Source organism: Tinamus guttatus, unplaced genomic scaffold (genome assembly GCF_059628265.1).
Source record: "Tinamus guttatus ecotype Peru unplaced genomic scaffold, ASM5962826v1 Tinamus_guttatus_pri_ptg000027l, whole genome shotgun sequence".
Classification (NCBI taxonomy): Eukaryota; Metazoa; Chordata; class Aves; order Tinamiformes; family Tinamidae; genus Tinamus; species Tinamus guttatus.
This window is the reverse complement of record NW_028288561.1, coordinates 4,914,886-4,937,332: the sequence shown is the minus strand read 5'-3', so window position 1 is coordinate 4,937,332 and position 22,447 is coordinate 4,914,886. Positions and strand designations below refer to the sequence as shown.

General features: G+C 44.8%; 1 protein-coding gene across 3 annotated transcripts in view; it reads right to left on the bottom strand.

The window, feature by feature from the left end:
* The window catches only part of PHACTR3 (phosphatase and actin regulator 3), a 99,045-nt gene that overhangs the window by 24,492 nt on the left and 52,106 nt on the right, over positions 1-22,447 (bottom strand). For 2 of the 3 annotated variants that reach the window (XM_088528887.1, XM_088528900.1), the window contains exons 4-8: positions 18,358-18,540; positions 13,357-13,560; positions 9,314-9,578; positions 8,116-8,363; positions 3,507-3,660 (exon numbers count right to left, since the gene is read on the bottom strand). In XM_088528887.1, coding sequence (XP_088385013.1) covers positions 3,507-3,660; positions 8,116-8,363; positions 9,314-9,578; positions 13,357-13,560; positions 18,358-18,540 — 1,054 coding nt within the window. The remainder of the gene's footprint in view (positions 1-3,506; positions 3,661-8,115; positions 8,364-9,313; positions 9,579-13,356; positions 13,561-18,357; positions 18,541-22,447) is intronic. The other variant, XM_010226131.2, reaches the window with a different exon arrangement.

Here is a 22,447-nt window from a genome sequence, read left to right as displayed (position 1 = left end):
AGGCACACACCATGGCCCAGGCGCTGGGGATGCGGGAATTGGCAAGGGAAAGCATCACCGACCAAGGAGAAGCAGGGAAAACAGGCTGCTGCCGTTCGGTTCCCGCTGGACAGGGATGGAGCTGTACGTGTTTCCACGGCAACAGGTGGCAGGCTCCTTTGGCTAAGAATGCAGAGGCTGGGAAATACATTTTTCAGAAGCAGCAGCGCAAATACATGAATTACTCTATCCTTAACTCAAGCTGCTGTCCCTCAATAACAACTCCGAAGCCAGTGGACATACACTGCTGTACAAGTACAATCTGGCTGAGAATACATAGCAGAACTTCCTGCTTTGTCTTTTGGGGAGAAATGAGAAAGTGAAGGAAAAATATGAGTTTTAGCTTTGTAACTACTCATCAGTGTGATAGCAGAGAGTTGACTTTCATAACAGACTCAAAACTACCTTTGAAGTGTCTTAAAACTATTTAAAAATATATGGCGGATTTGAGATGTTGTTTTTGTTCCCCATTTTTTAAGCTCTTGGAAGCTGTTATTTGGTATCTCTTGCATGTTACATACGTCAGCACAGCCTTCCCTCCAGACTACACAGCTCGGCTATGTTAGCTGTGGGACTAAGGCAATTTGCTAGACTGCTTTAGACTTTCAAATCCCCACAAATGCTGTGTAAAATATTGATCTCAAAAATAACTGCCTGTTTACTTGCTGTTCTTGCACAGAGAGCCATCAAATAACAACTCGCTAATCTGTCCATACGTTTATCCCGTGCAAGATGACAGGTCTGTTGTCTAATGGTACATGTGGATTTGTAGCTGTGCAGGGAAGTCCCATGATGTTAGCGAAGCGCCACTGGTGCTGCGGTAACAGCAACATGCTAATGTGCTACAATATGCACAGGTAGTGGAAAAATAAGGGAACAGGCTTTTCCACTGGATCCCAGTCTTATTGATAGAGGGGTGCTTCACACCTAAACACTTGCCAGTAAGTTGCTTTTTAAACTTTTTTCCCCCCATATCTAGAGAGATGTGAAAGACCTCAATTCTCATCTAAGCTTTTCACTTTTGCCCGTCTGGCTGCATTTCCATGTTGCTGAGTAGAGGTTCTGGGGTGGTCTGGCTGTTGGGAGGTGAGACATCATCAATGCTAGTCGCAAACTCTGGGGAGAGAGCTCTAGGCTTTGACTCCTTGGCCTTCACCAGTGCCCATTCTTCCTTTTTTTATTTTATTTTTTTTTCCTCCTGGAAACATGCTTGCTTTTCATCATGTAAATATTTTTCCTGCATGCATCCAGCACCTCAGTTGTCTGCATGGTCATGTTCTATTCTGGTGAATGGGTTAAGAGCTGAGCTGGGCTCTGCCAATGCACATATGTGCTGGAAGTTGTGTGGGAGATTGCTTCCAATCTGCTTCCGGACTATTCCAGCAATCTCTGCACCGTCTGTTCCCCAAGATGTGCTGAACCTGCTGCATTTGGGGATATGGGAGCTGGATGAAAGCATCTCTTCCAGCACTTGCAACAAAGGTGGCTTTTAGCCATCTTCTAGACGTGAGCAGTGAGACTAATAGCCAGTATCACAGAGGTTTTGCAATACCGGGACAGACAGCATGAAGGTTACCCTCACTGCATTGACCTCTGCACATCTTAGCATCTAACGATCACCACCGCTTTTCATCAGTAGAAGTCACATCCTTAAGTCACAGTACTAACTTGTCTTCAGGCAAGCCTCCTTTAAAATCATTTTCTACATCCATTATTAAGCAAGTTTAAGGGTAAACAAAGAGTAGGGGATAAAGCATGTAATTATGCTGCTTCAGGCTGCAATTCCCTCAGACCTTTCAGGTGACAAAAAGTTAGACTGCACTGAAGTAAGATGTGACCTGCCTGGCATTTCGGCAGGGAGAAGAGGTGTGCCTGGGTAAGAGAGAATCCTCTCACTCAGTGAATAATTTGTGATGGCCCAACTTGTCTTAAGCATATAGTGGAAACTACTTTTTGTGTTATTTCAGAACCACAAAATTAGGCTCCTAAAGATATTGAAGATATTGCACAAGCAATTGACTGTCCAGAATACTAGAATTAACAATATCAAAGTACAGCTTGAAATATTTCCCTGAAAATTAGTATATAAGGCTTGCAAGGTCAAGATGATAAAGACTGTAGTCAAGATCCATGATCCTAAGTTGATGGCTATGTGGTACAGCCCTTTTGACTTGCCCTCACTGTAACTCTTGAAACCTAGTATCAATTTTAACATGGTATTTTCTGCTTCTGTGGGATGTATATTTTGGTGTGTGTGTCAGGGATTGTCATCTGCTCTGTCTTGTGCAGTCACTGGCTCAAGGGACTGCTCTCCTGTGGGCGTAAAGTGTATCCATGCTCTAAGTCACGATCACAGTGATCCTGAGAATGCAGGAAGGTGGTTGCTCCATCTCCATCACCAACACAGTAGGAGTGTCACGAAGTGCATCTGAAATGGTGTTGAATGTGAGTCCATTTGGCAGCCCGTTCTTAGCTGAGGTCAAACCTGGTTGTGATGGGAATATTCTCTTCAATAATGCTGGTCCTGCTGTGTCCCCTAAGTGTGCCTCTCCTTCCCTTTCCCCTGAGGTAAAGTTTAATCAAGTGCACACACGAATGAGCTAGCCTAAATATCAATAAATGCTTCTTTCAGAAGAGGCTTGACATATTTAATATTTAATGTCTGGAAAATGAACTTCTGTTCATGTTTCCCAATTTGATTCCAAGCATTTTGGCGGCGAGCAGTGCTTGCTGTCCCAGTGTGGGTAGGCACAGCACAGATTATTTAACAATCCACTTTGTCTAATCTAAAATATTCATGTTTGTAGATTATTTGAATATAGCTCCTAAAAGAAACACAGCACAAAACCAAACCATGCAGCCTCCCCGTTACTGTAAATCTTCGCTTTAGGCTGTGCGCTGCAGTAATGCCATTTTGCACAGTCTTCCTGTTGCCCTGGTTACTGATCCAAACGAGACCGTCTCTGCCATCCCTAGACTGTCCTTTCACCCAAGGGAGGCCAATGCTGCCCCAGTTACTTCTTCCTTAGGACAGACCCAGTGCACACAGCCTCTGTCTGTGTTAAAGTAAGGCTACACAGCTGTAGCAATTGCCTTCATCCTCAAATTCAGCTAGTGCTGATAAGGCTACAAAATCAGGTTAATAACTAACAAAAATTATTATTTTTATATTAAAGCACTGGCCAACTGGGAGAATCTCAATCTTAATTACTTCTTCAGTGGAGCTGCAGGTAATTTTGGCAAAATTTTATCTCTTCCTCTGCTTTTTGTCTTGTTTTCCATCAAAAATAAGGGAATCCTGACTGAAGGAGCAGCTTTTCATGTGCCAGACAGCTGAAAATGTGGTGTGTTAGATCGTGCATGTTTCAGTGCAGGAAATGGGCTTGCACGTGCAAAACTCATCTGGCAGTGCATAGTGGACACTTCCTTGTAAAAGCAGGTTCCTCCCTCCTTTTAGACAGACTTACTTTGAGAGTTTCATTTCAATTTGCTGCCGGATTTCCTGTCTCTCCTCGTCTGTCCTCCTCGGGAAAATATTCCTGTCTTCTAGCTCCTGCTTGCTTGGTCTGTTCCGTAGTTTTACGGCCAGCAGTTCTTTCTTGCATTTTCTTGGCAAAGTACCTTGAAAAGAAAGATATTAGGCAACTTTTAGATAAGAAAAATGAAAATATCAAGAGTGGGGGAAAACTGCAGGATGGCAGTGACCTGTACAACAGTGTGAGTAGTTGTACACACTGCTCTAAGTAGCACTGTGGTTGTGTTTGCGACCAGGGCTCAGGCACAGAACTGCTTACAGATTCAGGGGATCATATTCCTGCATGATCTTTGTTATCTATTTTAAGCAAGTAGTGCTCTCAGATGGAAGTTATTTACAGCTGAGACATGGTTCACATCACTAGTCCAGGAGTCAGAGCTGGGCATCTCGTCCGAGTCCCCTGAGTGTCTCCGAATCCCTCAGCAATTTCAGCTTCCTGAAGCATTTTGTGATCCATTTACAGAGGGCCGGGGTGACTCAGTGGCAGAGTAGCTGGGAGGTCCATGCATTCCCTCCTGGGTCACCACACATAATCAGAAATACATAATAGGAACAGAGGCAAGTGGTTGCCTGGCATGTACATTTTTAAATGAAAAAAAATGTGCTTTTCATTCATTAAAAATTAGAACATTGGAACCTTGAGCAGACACAGTCTGTAACTGTAATGCTTAATGCGAACCATTATGTGTAACCACATCCTGCCCAGTGTGACAGGATGACACAGGAGAATTTCACTAAGCAACAAATATTTTATTCTTGAAGATTGTAGTATTCAAGAATCCTCTTCAGAAGCTTATCACTCTGTACTCTTTTTCTGAGGAGAGAACAACAGGAAAGGCCATGTTTGCTGGTGATTTCTAGAATGGTGGCAAGTGAATGCAAATACCTCATCTCTTGTGTGTACTGTAAAACATGCTAACATAGGGTTTAAGTTAAAGAAGATAACCTAAAGCATTGGTGTTACAAAACAACTGCCCATAAGAGGATATGCAGCAGCTGTTTTGAGTTTACTGCTTTTTGGTGTCCTTGATGCTGTTGTTGCTACTGACATCCTTTTGCCCTCACGAGAGGGGACTGCATTTGAACCCAAGTGTTTCCCTGCCTCTCGTGTGACCCTTCAGGCCTCAGAAAGCTAAATGAGTAAAGACTGGGCACCTGAGCTTATACATCCATTTCACAGTGCATCCAGAAAGGTACATAATGAAATGGCTATAAATGTAAACTGCTTACAGAGTCAGAATTTATCTTCATGTTCAATGCAGTGAAATGTAAACTGCAAGAGTGACATGAAACTTTTATTTGCTGAGGGGTAGGTTGTTGATGATGAGAGGGGAAGCAGAAAAGAGCAGTGCTATTAAAAATCACTGAGCTTCTGTGTTACACATCTGCTACGTTATCTAGTCTGACTGCAGTCTTCCAGCACTTGTGTCTCAGGTAGGCTGTAACAAGTAAATTTACACCAAGTCCCTGCAAGCCTCTGCTGTGCCGTCCTCACCCCTTTTGCTGACCGAACCAGAATTTCAAGGGAGCCTGAAAATTATTATTGCAGGGTAGCACCAGTCAGATGAGATGTAGATTATTGTCAGCATCCATAAGAACTACAGAATCTTTGTGTCTGCTTGATCTTGGCAGTGTGGTGTGTAACAGGAGCTTTTCTGTTTGATTCCTTTGTATCTTAATGCTTTTTTAATATATTGCTTCACCCTTTCTAGAAAAGGTCACCTGTTTTTAAAGAAGATGACATTTAATTGGTATTTTTGTTTGGCATTTGAGATAGGATTAAAGTCTGTTTTTTGAGGATGCTCTGGAGGTTGGCAAGATACAAAATCCAAAATAGGATCTTACTCCCAAATATTGGGGAGCTGTTTGCCTGGAACTTGTGGGCCTGTGTTATTAGTATCAGTATTGATCTTAAATTTCTTTTTGCAGCGGGAGGAATCCATACTACATCCTCACAGATGTGTTGGGAAGACTGGGGCAGAGAGATGTAATGGTTTCCTTGTGTGAGCAAGGGCAAATCTCTTCATAGTTGCAGTGGTGTAAAATTAGATTTAGAAGCTGTAATGAACTCAAAACCCTGCTTAGATTCTGAGAGCTCTGGCCTTGTCTAGCACCTTCCTCCTGAAGCTTTCAAAGTCTGCTGCAAATATTAATTTAATTAAACCCTCTGTGAAGCAGAGGCCCACATCTAAGCAATGGGTAACAGAAGTTAAATTATTTGTCTGATGCCACCAGAGTCTTCAGCTCGCTGGATTAGTGACTCCATCACAAAGCATTTGGATCCCTAAGCCACAGGGCTGCAGCTCTGTTGAGGCCTCACCCTGCCACAAGTGGGCACAGAGCTCATGTTTGCAAAGCTCTACAGCACAGGGCCGAACGGAATTCCTTCGGGAAGCCATTGGAAGCACATGTGGGGTTAGCAGACTTCTGCATATCCCTGATCATGTGCTCATTTGCACACAGGAATTTTAAACAGGCAGCAGGAGGACTTTGGTCATGTGGAGAGATTGCTGCCGAGGGACTGCACATGAGCAGCGAGGCCAGTGTCTCCTGAGCAGGATGACTGCACACCCATGTGCTGCCGTCTGCATAAAGCACTCGCAGCCCGGTCAGGGTGTCTTCCTTGCACTGAAAGCAATCAGTGTAGACACCATGCAGTATGTGCACGTGTTTCTGTCCAGAATTCCTTAGAAGGAAACACGGCAGCTACACTCGCACACAACACTTTTTTTTTTTTTTTTTTTGAGTTGTATCCTAAATGCTCATTCTTACGTTCATCAGTAATAGCGAAGGTGCAAGTCTGCAGGCCTGTCCTTGATCCTTCCAGGCTCGTATGGAACTACCTGCCATGCTGTATTGTACCTGTCCTTGGAATTTTGGGAGAACAGCTGGAGTCGTGGGGCCTGCTTAGTCATGTGAGGTCAGGCCTCTTTTTCTGCCCTCCCTTATCTCATTGAAGGGCAGCTGAAAATGGTTCTCTGCAGATGAAAACTCCTTTTTGTAATAAATCGGGTTTCGAAGCTGGTGTGAGAGCACTGGCGTAAACCAGTTTTATGTCAGCCCTAGAGGCTTATATTTCAAAATGAGGTAGAACAATGCTATATTTTGCTCAAAACTAAAATGAAGTTGCTCTTCAGGGCTCTGACTGCTCCCAGGTTGCTCTACTGCAAATTTTGAAAGGCTCCACTACTTTGTAAAATTGAAAACACAAATCATATCTGAAAAATCAGAAGTTTAACCCAAATCCTACTTTTGTATTAAAGGAGCTGAGCGTATACAAACCACTCCAGACAAGCTGTGCTTGCTTTGTCCAGATGTCTGCATTTCTAAAAGGCTTATGCTATAGCCACGCCCATGGTCCATATGCACTGTGCACTGATTAATCTTTAGGGTATTTCACCAAATAAAAATGCAAGAGATCTGGATTAAGCTGATCTGCTAGTCTAAGAAGCCATCCCCAGTGCCTGACCGATTGGGTTAATTCCAGAAAAATATTATCTGCCTGACAGAGTGGGAGACGTGTCAGGAAACACCATGTCACTGGTCCTTTGCCATCTTGACTGGCCCACTGGCAACCAATTCTGATATCCCACAGATATGGGCAGTGTGGGCAAAGCCCATATTTTGTGCTTTAGAATAAGAATAAATAGGTGAAAATGGAGATCTTGGGATCAATAAAGTCCCAAACTAGTTTTTGCCACGTGATTTATCAGCACCTGGAGGCAAATTTCTTCCTGATCACTCAGTGGCACGTGAACCTGAAAATACCCTTGTTTAAGTATTTTCTTCCTAGGAGTTATTTTCCTGGTCAGTAAGACAGTGCTTGTCTGCCCTGTAACAAAGCCAGCCTGGCAGGATCCTGGCTGTGGCTTATTTCACTGTTTATGGCAGCTCAACTAGGTGAAAAGTAAGTGCTTGGAAAATTTTCACCCCTTTCCTGTTCGGACTGCAAGTTCCTGACAAAAGTTTCTGTTTTAATTCGTTTGGATCCTGACATTTAATTTCCTGCTTGTTTACTTGCTATCCCTCAAGCAGAAGACAAATCCCCATATTCACACTGATGGCATGAACTCGCTCACACTCATTATCAGCCCTGGGCTGCATCCTAGTTATAATGTTTTCTCCTTCTGTTTTGAGCAGTGTCGAGTAAACCTGTTGAGCAGGGTGCTAATGTGGGACTTGGAGAGCCAAGGTGCAGCTCTTGGCTTTCCCCAGAGTTGCTGATGGCCTTTACCAAGTCGCATTGTCTCCTGTACCCATGGAGCTAACAGCGTGCAGTGGTAACAGCAGTGACGTGCTGAGCAAGAACTCCAGTGACATAGCAACTTGGGATGAATGGATTGTAAGACAGACATGACCACAGTCTCCACGACTCAAATATAACCGTAGCTTTTCACCAAGGTTTCTTGCCATTGGTGATAGAGGAACAAAAACAGAGGAATTGACATTGCTGAATATTTTCTGTTGCATGCTGCCATGCTTAAAGCTTTTCTTAGGCTACAATACTATATCATTATAAGATTAAAAGGCATTTTCCTTACCAGAAATAATGGAGTCATTCAAAACTTCCTCATCCTGATAAAAAACAGTGTCTTCCGTGAGCTCTGAACTCATGATCATGTTTTCTTTGTTCTCATCTGACTCTTTAACTGAGTTCCGCTTGTTTTCCGAATCACTGCTGTAACTCAGAGAGTTCTCCTTTTCTTTGTTGCGCTCAATGCTGGATGTTCTGGCTGGACGGACATCCACTCTCTTCTTTGGAGAGCCTTTGCTTTCTCTTCCATGGAAGCTGTGGGTAGAAGGGACACATCCAGTGTTTAGAAAAGACATTTTATTGCCACAATAGGGAATATGATCATCTCAGGATAAGCAGAATATCCTGTAACTCATAGAGTGTTTAAAGGGGGATAGTGCAAGATGGCGTTGTCAAGGCTGGGTTGAGAATGGCTAAAGCAGCTCTACTTTTTAGTCTTTGTCCTAAAGATAAGGAATAGGCAGATAGTGACTAATATATTTCTTTGATATATAGCCATCTGCTATGCAGTATTGATTAAGAAAAAAACACAGAGCACATCCTTATAATGTAAAACACATGGCATGAGATATCACCATCCTGATAGTTTTTGAACATGACAAAGGTTTAACAGAAATCTGTTAAATAATATGGTATGGATCCATTCCCCATGACAATAGCTGCTATGGAACCAAGAAATGTTTACAACTTAACTCCAAAGCTTTATGAAGGAAAAGGTTATCTCTGCCCTTCTCTAATATAGAGGAGGGTTTATAATGAAAACCAGATAGTCTCCAACATACTCCCACACAACCAGCTGCATTAAAAAAATGTATACCATATATGCTCACATATAAGCTAAGAGACATATACTGCAACAACAATGCTTCACATATAAAAAGCACTTTCAGCAGGATTTGCCTGGAGTATGCTAACTTGGTAGGATATAATCAAATCAAGGATTAGTGAATAATTCTACCTATTTGAAAAGCTATTTCTGTGTCACAGTAGCCTTCTTACTTCAAAGTATGTTCTTCCATTGTAACTGCCAAATGAAGCAACATAACCAGGAATGGATGTTGAAAGTAGTGATACCAAGAAGAAGATGAATCTAAGCTGTAGGAGCAGTTAAAGTGTTGATGACAAGGTAAGAAAGTTTACTAAGAAAAATGCTGCAATGGAATGCGTGCCCTCGCACACCCGCGTAGCCAAGGGGCACTAGGTACCTGTCCTGACGGTGCTTGGTGGCCAGAGCCCGGTGCAGTTCTTCAATGACTCGGCTGGGAGGTAGAGGCAGGTGGACAGCAGCCAGGTGAGGAGAACCCGTTGGTGTCGTTACCTGTCCTCTGACATGAGAATCAGAGCTTTTCTGGCCAGAGGGATGGAAGAGGGCAGCTTGTCCTGAGATTTGGGAGGAACTGACAATGACATAATTCTTCAGGATAGTGGAAGGAGGAGATTTCATGGCTGGGTCATCTGTTTCGCTTCCTGCTGCCAAAAGAAAAAAAGAATAGGAGGTCATGCAATGCTGCTTATTTCTTTGTGCACAAAGCATGCGCTAATCTGAACTTGTTTGGTTGAATAGAGGAAAATCGTGATGTTCTGCTTTTGCCTAAGGGGACCTGGCTATGCTGAGTAACCATCTGAGTTTGAAAGCTTTATACTACACAGCTTTATCTAGCAGAATAGATTCTTCCCCATTTCCTCTCCTTCCCACATGATCCAACGTTTTTTTTCCCAAGTCCACCACTGGGTTCTTGGTTGCCAGTGCAACCCTCACCGCAGCTGGCTGGTGCTGCAGGGCTTTCCAATCCAGCACCTTCTCTGCTGAGCTCTGCCAGACTCTACTGGAATTTATGCGGTGTGGTCCTCAGTCAGGACAAACTGTACCAGCATGTATTATCTGCTCCTGCATGATGGCTGCCCAGCTTAGACCTTTGTCTTTCATATGCCATTTGAAGAAATGCCAAAATCCTTATAGTGTGAGGATAACTTAACAACATTTGCCATCCAAATGAAAGACATTGTCTTGAGCACTAAGATGAGAAAATAAGGGTGGACAGTGTTTTACAAACATTTTTTACTCTCAGATTCAGATTTTATTTTTTTCATGCCAGTTAAGAATTTTTGGAAGACAGATATATCTACGCATTTCTTAGCACCTCAGTCCACAATTTTAACTATGGTGATTTCATACTCTAAGATGCCTGAAAAAACATGCTTATTAGTTTTTCTGTTCTGGAATTCTATCTCCTTTCCTTTTTCCTTTATATTTTTATCCCAAGCTTTTGGCATATGGCATACAGCAACAGTTCAGTCTGAGCGTAGACAGGCAGTGAGCTTTTTCCATATAAAAGGATCTTTCTTTTCTCTTGTTGCCACCTAGTGTTGTATATATGAATTTAAACTAACACAGCTTATGCAGGCTTTGTACTGATTTGTTTTTCACAGACCCATCTAACTATTTTCACGTACTTTAGGATAGATCCTTCAGTTCGTAGGAGAGAAAAACCTCTTTCTGCCAAGAGTCTCTTACCGTTCCTGTGTAAAAAGGACATGCTTCATTAGGAACACACTGACTTACCAGAAAACTGGAGAGGACAAAACCAGGTTTGACTATGAACCTCAGTTATTTCGAGCTGCATCCTGGTCCTCACTCAACTACCCTGGTAGCTGCCTTTTCACAGAAGCCCTGCTGCAAGTGTGTGGTATTAGCCCTACCAGGGTGGCTATGGGTACAGACCAGGTATCTGGACCTTAGGGAGCAGAACCATTGAGGGCAAGAGCAAAAGCACAAGTGGGAAGGGGATCTCCTGCAGCCACCACCAAAATCTGTCTCATGGATGGAGGACAGTGCCAATGTGAAGCATACTTTCTTTTTTTGCCTCTGTGAGGCAGGGAGGAAAGGGTCCTTCAACTAGGAGTTTTATATCCACAATACAATCTTTTTTGTTTGTTTGTTTTGTTTTCTTTTGAGGCCTCATTTTTCTAATTTTTGAAAGGCGTTTTTGAACATTTCTCCCCTTCCCACCTAGAACTCTAACCAACAGCCACAGCTTCATCCATCCCTCTGTATCCATGCATGAGGGATGAAGTCAGTCCAGAAGTGACCCTTTTCCAAATGTAAAAATGTCTGAAAGCAGAGGAGCATCTAAGGTGCCAAATTTACAGCACCTTAGAGGTGAGACATCTTCCTACCCCACAGCCCTCCTGTACTGATCAGGATGGTTCCAGTGGCCGGGAGACAGTCAACCTCTGCTAAACAACTCTGCTGTGCTCAAGGCAGGTTTAACTGTGTGTTACTGAACAAATGCATAGAGGATGTTTATGATCAATCATTGTCCACTGAATCATAGCCTGAGGGGATGAAAAAAACACTTCCAAAGTCATTTTCTGCCCCCGTGCCGGGGAGAAGGTTGCCCTGTTCTCTCAGACCAAGAACACAGGTCCCGCTCAGTCCCAGCGCAGGAAGGGAGGACACTTGTTATCTTTATACTTGCTTGTTCCTGGGGTGGGCCAAGGGCCAAGTCTGTCCTCATTGCAGCTCGGGCCAGTATTGAGAGTTTCCTTAAATCACACCTTATTTGTCCTAGAAACAGCTGTTCAGTGAATAATCTTGCAAAGTGATGTCTTGGCACCTTGCCCTGTTCCCCCTCTGCCTGTGATTAATTGATGCTTGGCTTATTCATCGCTTCTCTGCTAACAGCATCTCTAGCATTGTTAAAAGGAGAAAAAAATCCAAACACAAAAGAGCTTTTCACCTTCTTTGTCTCCCTTTCTTTTCATAATCAGTCTTTGTTTCTCTCTCCCCATATGTTCTGATGCCCTTTCACTCTCTGACAGTGTTTGTTTAGTCTTGACTTGCCACTGCCTCCACATCCACTGTATAATCGCTGTTCAAGAAAGGTTTATAGTTATGGGACTCATTCAGAAAATTCTGAGTTGTTTTTAGTGGAAAATTTCAATGAGAACGAAATAGCAAAACTCAGGATATCTCGGGCATTAGATGAAATAGCTGCGAAATATCTGAATTCAGAATGCTGTGACATGCCTGGTGGAGCTGTCATCTCCTCACCCTCTCTGGTCAGCATTTTTGCATCCCACATGGTGCATGGCTAGTGCATCAGTCAAGCAGAGGCAAAGGGGTGTCCGAGCTGTGCCCATTCGTGCTGCAAGAGGGAAGATGCTGCTAGAGCGTGGCCCATAAAAGGGAATGGAAGAGGAAAGGAGGGCTATGATCCCCCTGAGAGTCAAACTCCTGTTTAAACTCTTACTAGTTCGAAGTATGGACCAAACATCGGAAACCAACTCTGGTCATTTTCCAGAAAAAGGCTGAATTCCCGATGTTTTCCATGAGCTCCAGCAGTCAGATCACAGCGCCTGTGTGAGCTTTTGTTTCCTGGAAACTTTGAAACCCCTTTTTTTGGTGCTGGATGATGAGTATGGATGCAAATCAGGGCTGCGAGAATGGCTGTCATTTAAAAGTCAAAATACCCACAGATCTGACATTTAGACATCAGGACTTGATTCCAGTTCACAATAAGGCCCTTTTAACTGCTTTTACTGTGCGTAGAGGCCCTGAAATTGGAACAAACTAAAATCATATTCATTTTAACACCCTTTCTGTTCTGCCAGAATGTTAGAGAATCTAACAACAGTGGCAATTCGTTAGAAAATCAGGCCCAGAGGATTTGCTGTTGCAACTTCCGGTGTAATCTGGCATGGAGGACTGTCTTGTGGAAGCCAGGTGTATCGCTTATGCTCTGTGTAATTAGACCAGATTTCATAGCTCTAATTTAGACCTACCCAAGAGAGCAGACCCTCCATACCAAAACCTCCACAGAACCTATTGTCTTGAACTTGCTTTTGGCTATTGTACTGTTATCCAGCCGGGATTCTAGGTAATTAAAACATTTAAATCTTCCTTTTGTTTTATGGCATATCAATACGACCATCTGATTCAGCAGATGTTTGCAGTTGGTTTGATTTGTTTTACATGTGGTTAGTGCTGTAGATTTGCAACAAATAATCACCCGAGAGATTCAGATATACGTGTAAAGTACAAAGATCAGTGCTTTGTTATGGGGCAGCCAGACTGCTCAGTTCCTGGAGATCATTAGCATGCTGTTCATTTGGGATCTCTAGCTGGATTCTTAGTAGCTTGTGGCAAAAGGCTTATAAAAGGATGTAAAGAGAAAGGAAAAAAAAGATATATTGTACTGTTAGGTGACTAATGCACAAAGGATGGGACTGAGCAGCAATGACTGACCTGTTACGCTCTTTGTGATTTTGGAGATTGCTTTAGGCGGCGGAGCTGGGAGCAACGGAGGGCTGGGAAGCTGGGCTGGGTTTCCTTCGGCCTGGTTCTGGGGAGAAGCTGCAGATTCAGAAGCAAGTAAGGCTTGTGCACTGTCTTCAGCTGCTGGCAGGCTGGCGGCTTCTGATTCTTCCGTGGGTGCTGAAGGTTTCTTGGCTAGTAGAAGGATGAGCAAAATTAATGGAACATGAAGTTAATAATACTGATAGGCCAGGGGACAATGCCAGGAATGTTCAGAAAAACAGAACACATGGCATGCAGCTAGGAACACTTCTTTTCCATAGTGAAAATAATTAATGTGTGAAAAAGCCTACCAGCCAAGGCAGATAGAGAATAAAATGTACGAAGATACTGAAGAAATGATAGTTTTGGTGTTCCTGAGAAAATTGCTGAGCCTCCTTTACTTCTATTCCCTCTAAAACCCCCTTTTTCCCCCCATTTTTCCCCCTAATAATAAAAACAGTGAGATAAAGCAACTTTTAATAACTTTATAAGTAATTAATATTTAATAGTCAGGAAAGCAGAGAAAGTGATTATCTCTAAAGTTCAGAGGATGAGTTTGCTCTCCTAGGTTTGGAAATAGATGTGACAGTGACATGTGAACTTTCAGAGGGATCCATTTAGGATGGATAAGTGTGAAGTCTTGCATCTTCCAGCAGTTTGGTCTGTCTGAAAAAAGTGCCATCTCCTCCGTTTCACCCCAGAGCACCTCCTAAAAACCCACAGCATTGGACATTCATGCCTATTACATCGCAGACTTGGCTCAGTTTTATGTCTTGTTTGGAATTCAGACTCTCTGTGCTAACGATCAAACAGTATCCTCGTGTTCGGAGCACATAGGGAGGCACCAGAGCACTGAGGCAGTTGGCCATAATAGTATTGCAAGATAATAGCATTTAATTTGTTGACAAACAGATTAATGAGTATGCCTAGAAGGAGCAGAATGAGCATTTGCCATTCAAAAAGACAGGGAAGTACAATAACTATTCATTACTAGAGGTTTTCTTGTAAAATTTGCTTGGTAGGAAAGTTGTATTATGTGATAGTTGCATCAATTACCAAAAAAAAAGTTTTATTTTAAATATATATTCCTAGGAAAAAGCTTTGTTTTAGACTTGCATCACTAGGTATTGTTCTAAGCTAGAATCACGATACATTTTTGGGCCTACTGCATAGAAGACAAAATTTGGAATTGAGATAGAGGGAAATCACGTCACTAATGACTCAGTAATTAAAAAAATACCAAGTGCTCCAGTAGATATTAGTAATTTAACAGGAATATTAGCCAGATTCTGATGTTTTGAGCAATACTTTCTTCTGTCAGTAACATCAGCAGAGTCCACAGGCCTCTGTGCAGCCTCAAGGTGCCGTTTGGCCCGAACGGGCGTGAGCAGCCGCTGCGAGGCCTCATGTGCGCGGGACGCTGCTCTGAACGCGCTCGCGGCAGCCACGCAGACCTCCCCGGGCCTGTTCACAACCACAGGCTGGCGCTGTGCGCTCTGGTCTCATAGTGTCCGTTTTGCATCCCCTGCAAACAACGGTGTGCCTTCTTTCTTTCTTTCTTTCTTTTTTTTTTTTTTTTAATGTGGTTGTTTCTGGTAAAAATAGCGTATTTTTGCCTCTGAATCTGAAGGCAGACTGAGGTTCTGCGTACACAACCCTATTAACAGATTTCATGCTGCAGAGTGAATGAAAATTGAAAATATTTCAAGGGCTCCGCACTAGGCTCCTTGGCAGAGTAGCTAATTATTCATGAAGTGCCACTTGTCAAAATGCCATCTCGCTTCTAGGTAGAATCCCTCCTCTTGGGAGAGCCCCCAAGCCTTAGGTGGGAAAAATTGCCCTGTCTCTGCCTAGGCTGTTCTTTTTCCTTGTATTAGCCAAGCATGCTCGCTACAAATATTTCCTTTTGTTCGTTGCTCTTCCTCTCTCTCCCTGGTCTTCATTCCACATCCTCAGAATTAAATATAACGTAGGGCCTTGAATATACAGCAGATACTCATTTTGTTTCTATGTGGCTTTTTTTCTTTTTCATTGTAAATCTTCAGTGTGATACAAAAGCAAACACAGCAATACAGGCTAGAGCTTGGAAAGAAAGGGAAAGCGCAGTAAGCTAATATAGCAAATACGTTTTAGGATATATCTTCATGAAGTAGTACATGTATTGAAGTTAAAAGAAAAAGTGATAGAAAGGTGTTGCTAAGCTTAAAAATATCTTTGCAATGAGCAGTCGTGAAAAGGGAAATGTACTTGTTGGGAGAGAGAAGAGTTTCTGTTGTCAAAACAATTAGGAGTGGAGGGCACCTAGAAGTGCAGTTCCCATGAAGGTCAGAAAAACAATATTATATAAAAGCAAAACAGCAAGAGGCACCAAAATTTCATGAGTCATGGGAATGGAAAGAATAGGAGAAGGAAATGGGCAAGTACAAAGCTAAGAAATGGGAAACCGTTCAAAGAATGATTTCCATTAGGAGCTGCAGGAAGGCATCTGCAGGCAGCAGAGGCCAGCACTCAGGGTAGGATTGGTGAACGTGCCTGAGGCCTGAACCCCAAGAAGTGCAGGTGTGAAGGGGCGCCATGGGCAAAAGGCAGCAGCCAGGGCAAGTGGAGAAGGCATGGAGATCAGCGAGACGGGGTGGGCAGGAAGATCTGTAATCACTGCATTGTGCTCCTCACAAAACTAGGATAAAGGGTGGGTTTCCTGAGCTTTGCGTTTCTTGTTTGTCAGGAGAGGAAGCTCCCCGGCTCCCCGGCTTGGTTGTCCCTGGTCCGGGGGGGAAGAGCTGGACTTTAGTAGAATCATAGAATGCTGAAGGTTGGAAGGGACCTCTAGAGGTCATCTAGTCCAAGCCCCCTGCTCACGCAGGGTCACCTAGAGCACGTGGCACAGGGCTGCGTCCAAGTGGGATTTGAAGATCTCCAGAGAAGGAGACTCCACAACCTCTCTGGGCAGCCTGTTCCAGGGCTCTGTCACCCTCACTGTTAAGAAATTTTTCCTTGAGTTCCTGTGGAACCTTTGATGCTTCAGTTTCTGGCCATTTCCTCTAGTTCTGTCAGTGGCCACCACTGAAAAGAGACCAGCCCCATCCTCCTCACTGCCTCCCTTGAGGTACTTATAGACACTGATCAGGTCCCCTCTCAGCCTTCTCTTCTCCAGGCTGAACAGGCCCAGCTCCCTCAGCCTCTCCTCATAGGGCAGATGTTCCAGGCCCCTGATCATCCTCGTAGCCCTGTGCTGGACTCTCTCCAGCAGCTCCACATCCCTCTTGTCCTGTGGGGCCCAGAACTGGACACAATACTCCAGATGCAGCCTCACTAGGGCTGAGTAGAGGGGCAGGATCCCCTCCCTCGACCTGCTGGAGACGCTCTTCTAAATGCACCCCAGGATCCCACTGGCCTTCTTGGCCACGAGGGCAACTGCTGCCTCATGGTCACCTTGTCGTCTACCATGACACCCAGGTCCTTCTCTGCAGAGCTGCTCTCCAGAAGGTCGGTCCCCAGCCTGTACTGGTGTCTGGGGTTATTCTTCCCCAGGTGCAGGACCTTGCACTTGACCTTGTTGAATTTCGTGAGGTTTTTCACTGCCCAGTTGTCCAGTCTGTCCAGGTCGCTCTAGACGGCAGTGCAGCCCTCTGGGGTATCAGTTACTCCTCCCAGTTTTGTGTCATCAGCAAACTTGCTGAGGGAGCACTCTGTGCCTTCATCCAGGTCATTGATGAATAAATGGAACAGGACTGGACCGAGGACTGACCCCTGGGGGACCCCGCTAGTTACAGGCCTCCAGCTAGACTCTGCGCCGCTGATCACCACCCTCTGAGCTCTGTCATCCAGCCAGTTCCTAATCCATCTCACTGTCCACTCATCTATCCCACACTTCCAGAGCTTGCCCAGGAGGATGTTGTGAGGGACGGTGTCAAAAGCTTTGGTGAAGTTGCGATAGACGACATCCACCGCTCTCCCCTCATCTATCCAGTTGATCATTCCATCATAGAAGGCTATCAGGTTAGTCAAGCAAGATTTCCCCTTGGTGAATCCATGCTGACTACTCTTGAGCACCTTCTTGTCCTCCATGTGCATGGAGACAACGGCCAGTATGAGCCGTTCCATCACTTTTCCAGGGGTGGAGGTGAGGCTCACTGGCCTGTTGCCTGGGTCCTCCTTCTTGCCTTTTTTGAAAACTGGCGTGACATTGGCCTTCTTCCAGTCCCCCGGCACCTCCCCCATTCTCCAGGATCTTTCAAAGATGATGGAGAGCAGCTTAGCTACGACATCCGCCAGCTCACGCAGAACTCTGGGGAAACTTTGCTTTACTACAGTGGCCCTCTGCCTTACTGCACCTGCCACACTAGCTCCCTTAACAGCTCCGGTGCTGGCGAGAGGTCCGGCCTCTTCCGGCTAAACTATCGCAGTCTGTAATGTCTCTGCTATAGAAGTGTGAAGCAAACTCAAAACTCAAGTTTTCAGTGTCTTTTATGGATGTTTGCATGAAAGAAACTTGGTTTAGCAGCTGATCAGCATATATCTTTGCTCCTGGTAAGCTGCTCTGGTATTTGCAGGGCAATATAGGTAGGTGAAGACATGGACAGTGCTGGGTGTGCACGGACATCGTTCTCTCATGCCAGGGCAAGCAGCTTCAGCTTTGGCAGAGAAGTGGGAGAACTGCTTTTAAGAGTAGATTGTTTCATCTTCACAGCAGTAGCTGCTAATACCAAAGGGCACCATGCCAACTCTGGCTTGTCTCGCAATCCAAGTAATCCCATTGCGCCTGGCTTTGTACAGTCCCTCAGAACTGTAGCAGTTCCAAGAAGTCCCTATTTTCAAGTACAGAGTGTTGACCTAGCAAGGGGAGGCGCTGAGCTGAACAAGGTGCACTGACCCTCTAATACACTGACATATTTGGCTTCTCGGATTTTAAACATTTTTTTATTCTGTTTAGTATTTTATATCCAATACCTGCGTCATCCTGCAGCTCCTCCGAAAGCAGCTCCTCGCCAGGCAGGGTCACGTTTGCTGTGGCTGCCGCCGTGCTCTCCTGCTGCAGCTCCGAGGAGGCAAGTGCCTGGCACGCGGGAGCTGCAGGGTCGCTCTGTGTCGCCCTTGCGGCATCGTCACCAGCACAGGCTTTACCTTCAGTATCTAAAACACCAGATCATTTAATCTTAACTAAACCATGTGCAGTGAAAGCCAAAACTCCCTGCTACCCCCCTTAGAAGGGTGTGCCTAAAAGCTGCTAGTGACATCGCAGTGCTGAGGGGACTGAGATTTGTCTTGTGTCAGGATCTGATTCCTAATAGCACTGAGAGCCTGTGATGCAAAACCCGTGGAGGCCAGCCCTGCTGGATCCAAATACCAACCAGTTTTCAGGCAGGACATCTTTAGCTGCGGGCAGCCAGCAGCCTGGACAAGTGGGCGCTGTGCTTGCACAAGAGTGCAGCGTGTGCAGGGAGCATCTGCCGAGCAGGGGCAGGCCCTGGGGGCAGCCGAGGTGCACGGGAGCCCCCGTGCAACCCGTGCCCAGGTTGTCCCACATGTGAGTCGTGCCAGGTCTCTGCACAATGCAGCTGGCCAGGACTGCCCCAGGAGAAACACTGCAGCCTTCATGGAGACAGAGCTGCTAATACTGCTGGCACCCTGAGCACAGTTCTAGTTCCTCAGCTTTCAAAAGCATGTGTGTCTTGTGTGATTGAGCTGATCAGAAATTCAAATCCTTCCTCATGCAGACCTAGAAACTGCTCCCTTTGCTTACTCTGAAAGATTTCTGTGCCAGTGATCCCTGCAGCTGTACGCATCCTGATGACTGAAGCTTTTCTAGTATCCTCCTATTCAGGGAAGATTCCTCAGAATACAAACTATCCTCTTTACTTCCTGAGCATCTCAAAATTTACAAAATCAACATCGCTGCAAGTGCTCCACAGGGGAGGCAGCGCTCTGCCCTGGGGGCAGCTCTGCTGGCACCCCAACCTCCTGCCCTGTATTGCTCAGTGCCTGGTGGGGCTCTGGTCTCAGAATATTACAACAAGTTTCTTGAACATTGATTTCAAATTATTAGCACTTAAAGCTACCTCATTTTTAATGCTGTCTATACAGTCTGTGAAGTAATATACTGCCCTTTCAGGTATGAGTATCAGCTTTGGCCTGGGATGCTGTGGAAGGGATGCAGTATTTTTGTAAGCCAAGCTCACCCGGGCTGCCTCATAATCACGTTTGGTGAAAAGTTACTGTTCTTAAAATAGCCCTTGCAGTAGCACAGTTGCTATGATACAGGAAAGGGGAGGGGGGGGAAAAGTTCATTGCCTACATTTCAGCTCATTGCGGAGCCTGCTTAAACATAACGGTCGGTGCATTAACAGCTGCCTGCATTACTTGACAGGCAGCTCTTATCTCTCAGCACTGTAAACGCAGCTACACCCGATCAGATTTGTGCTCGCAGTAAGGAGGATACTGGGGAGAGCTCCCTGAATGTTTTCCAGGTAGCTCTGCTTTGCGAGTCGCTCACATCGGTTGGAGTGGCAAGCGCTGACAGCCGTGCCACAGCGAAGCTGCAGGCAGAGATACCCAGTCCTTTACATCTCTGCCTACGGAAAGGGTAATGACTGATGAGGTGGTGACAGGTAGACAAGATTCCTGTTGGAGAATTTCTATTGAGGAGCATCTGGGACTCGCAGCAGGGATACTCCTAGTCAGAAATAAGCAGCTCATGCTTAAATTGACAAAAATATGCTGCTTTGATTTGCAGAGGGCCTTAATGATATATTTTAGGGCTAGTCAGGGTGCAGGCAAAGGCACAGACCTTAGACCAGTGAAGAAAGCAGCAGGGAGTCTTGTGAACTGCAGAATAATCTGGAGAAGCCACAAGGCCATAATTTAGTTGGGAATGAATCTCACCAGATTGCAGATCCTGCACCCGCAAACTTGCAGGGTGCAAGAAGTTCCACCGAGTGAAGCTGCGTTTCAGGGAAGGTTTGGGAGCTAAGGAAAGCCCCAGTAGGCTGGTGTCACAGGCAGGTTCTTCCCCAGGCGCGTGGACTTTGCGAGCAGAGGAGGGCTCCGCGTTAGCCCTGTGCGCGCAGGGAGCAGCCACAGCCACGGCTGGCTCTGGGCAGCAGCGTCTTGGGGTTGTGTGAGGAGAAGGGGTGACATAACCTGCCAGGATGAGTCACCAGCGCCACAAGGACGGTGCAGTTTCACCCTGGGCGCCTCACAGCCTGATGCCAGTTCTGTGCTAGCTGGGTGCCCTGCTCCGAGCCAAGCAGTCCGGTTGCACACGCGGGGGTTTCGGCTGCAGAGCAACCTTGTGCTTCAAACAAAACCAGAGCATGACACAGCTGCTGGAAAGGCACCAAGCACATCTGCAGCTTCCACAGGCTTCAGCTTCAGTCCTGCTTGGACTGTTTAGGGAAAGCGAGCACAACAGAGATGTCAGGAAGTGCAGCAGAACCTAATGAAATAGAGGGATTTCAGGATTTGCTCTAGTCCCTTTAGCAGAGTAATGCTGCTTTGACGGTTGCAACTTACTGCCTAAATGAGCACTTAGCCTTGAAAGTGCTGCCACTTTAGTTCAGTCCAAGTAGGGCACTAATCAAATCACTAAGAATTATTTGGGTCAATTTTTGATACCATTAATAAGCTGCTTCTGCTAATAATACAATAAAATAACCCTGGAGATTCCCAATACTCTTTGTGTAAAGAAAAATAACTTGCAGACTGCTGCAATGTCCTTCAACTGACTGTTAGCCATTCCTCATCCCTTCCCCCCTGGGCAACAGGGTGGCTCTGTACGTTTATTTGGGGTTTGTAGGAGCTCTGTGCACCTGTGTTACAGACAGGCAAAACCTAGAGAGTCTGTTTGTACCTGCCACGTAAAGCGCAGCTCATCACCATTCCTCATTCTAATTACTGCTTATTCTAATTCTAGCATCTAATATTTTCATCCCAAATAGTTCTTTATTACAAGGAAAATCTATTCCAATCATTGTTATTATTATTATTACCTTTTAATATGCTCTACAGAAGACTTTTTTTTACTGCTCTTCTGCACTGCTCTAAATACTCATGTCTTCAAATTCAGTGTCAAATTCAGAACTGATTCCTGTGGCAGAACTGGAGAATTTGAGTGTATTTTTCTGTCCCCTAGTCCTACTGCGTTAGTAGGGCAAATAATTGTTGTACGACAGAAGTAATTCAATGGAGAGGAATTAAAAATGAGCCCTTTGACAACTTCCATTTTAGAATAAGCTGATGGTTTGATAGATTTTAGTCTTGAACAGAAAACTTCTATTAAAAGTTATCCAATAAAATAATATGATGATTGCCTTACTGCAATGATGTTTGAAAAGCTCTTTTTCTGATCCTTCAGTTGCTCAGGCTCATTGCAGCATGCCACCACTGAGTGTCATCCTCAAGGTTATTTATAGGCCTGGGGTTTCTTTTATACAAAGAAACTCAATTACTAATTTTAAAAAACATCGTTTCTGTCTATCAGACTGGTCCAACTCAAAAGGGCAGTCTGCCTTCAGACAGTCCTTAGTGCTGTAAAGTTTTCAAAGTAAAGCTGGAATTCTTTCCAGCTCGGTTTGGATGGGAATGGCAATGGAAACATTGCCCGTAGCAGCAGGAGCTCTCCCCATCTTGCAGGTTGCTTCTCCAGATCTATCTCCTTCGACCAGATAGGGGCACCAGTCAGGGCTGTGGAGCAGCAACGTTTCTGTGCGTGGCTCTTGATCATCATTCCTTCAGCGACTTCTGCTGAACTTGGTTTGTGTTCAGGAAAGCTTTATACTGCCACACGATCAAAATCCAGAATGATAATATGTTTTGTCTAAACTTGGTTTACCAGAGAGATAGATGAAAACATCAGATTAGCATCATGTTACAGGATTTGGATTCATGGACTGTGCATGCTAACATCCCCACTGGATGCATCTATATGCTTACATTTATATTTATGCCAGCTTTAACATCGTTTCTTGGCAGTTGGATTTAGGTAGGTTTGAAGCAGTTGCACAGGACATAGGCACTAGCTCACATTTGTACCAACACGTAA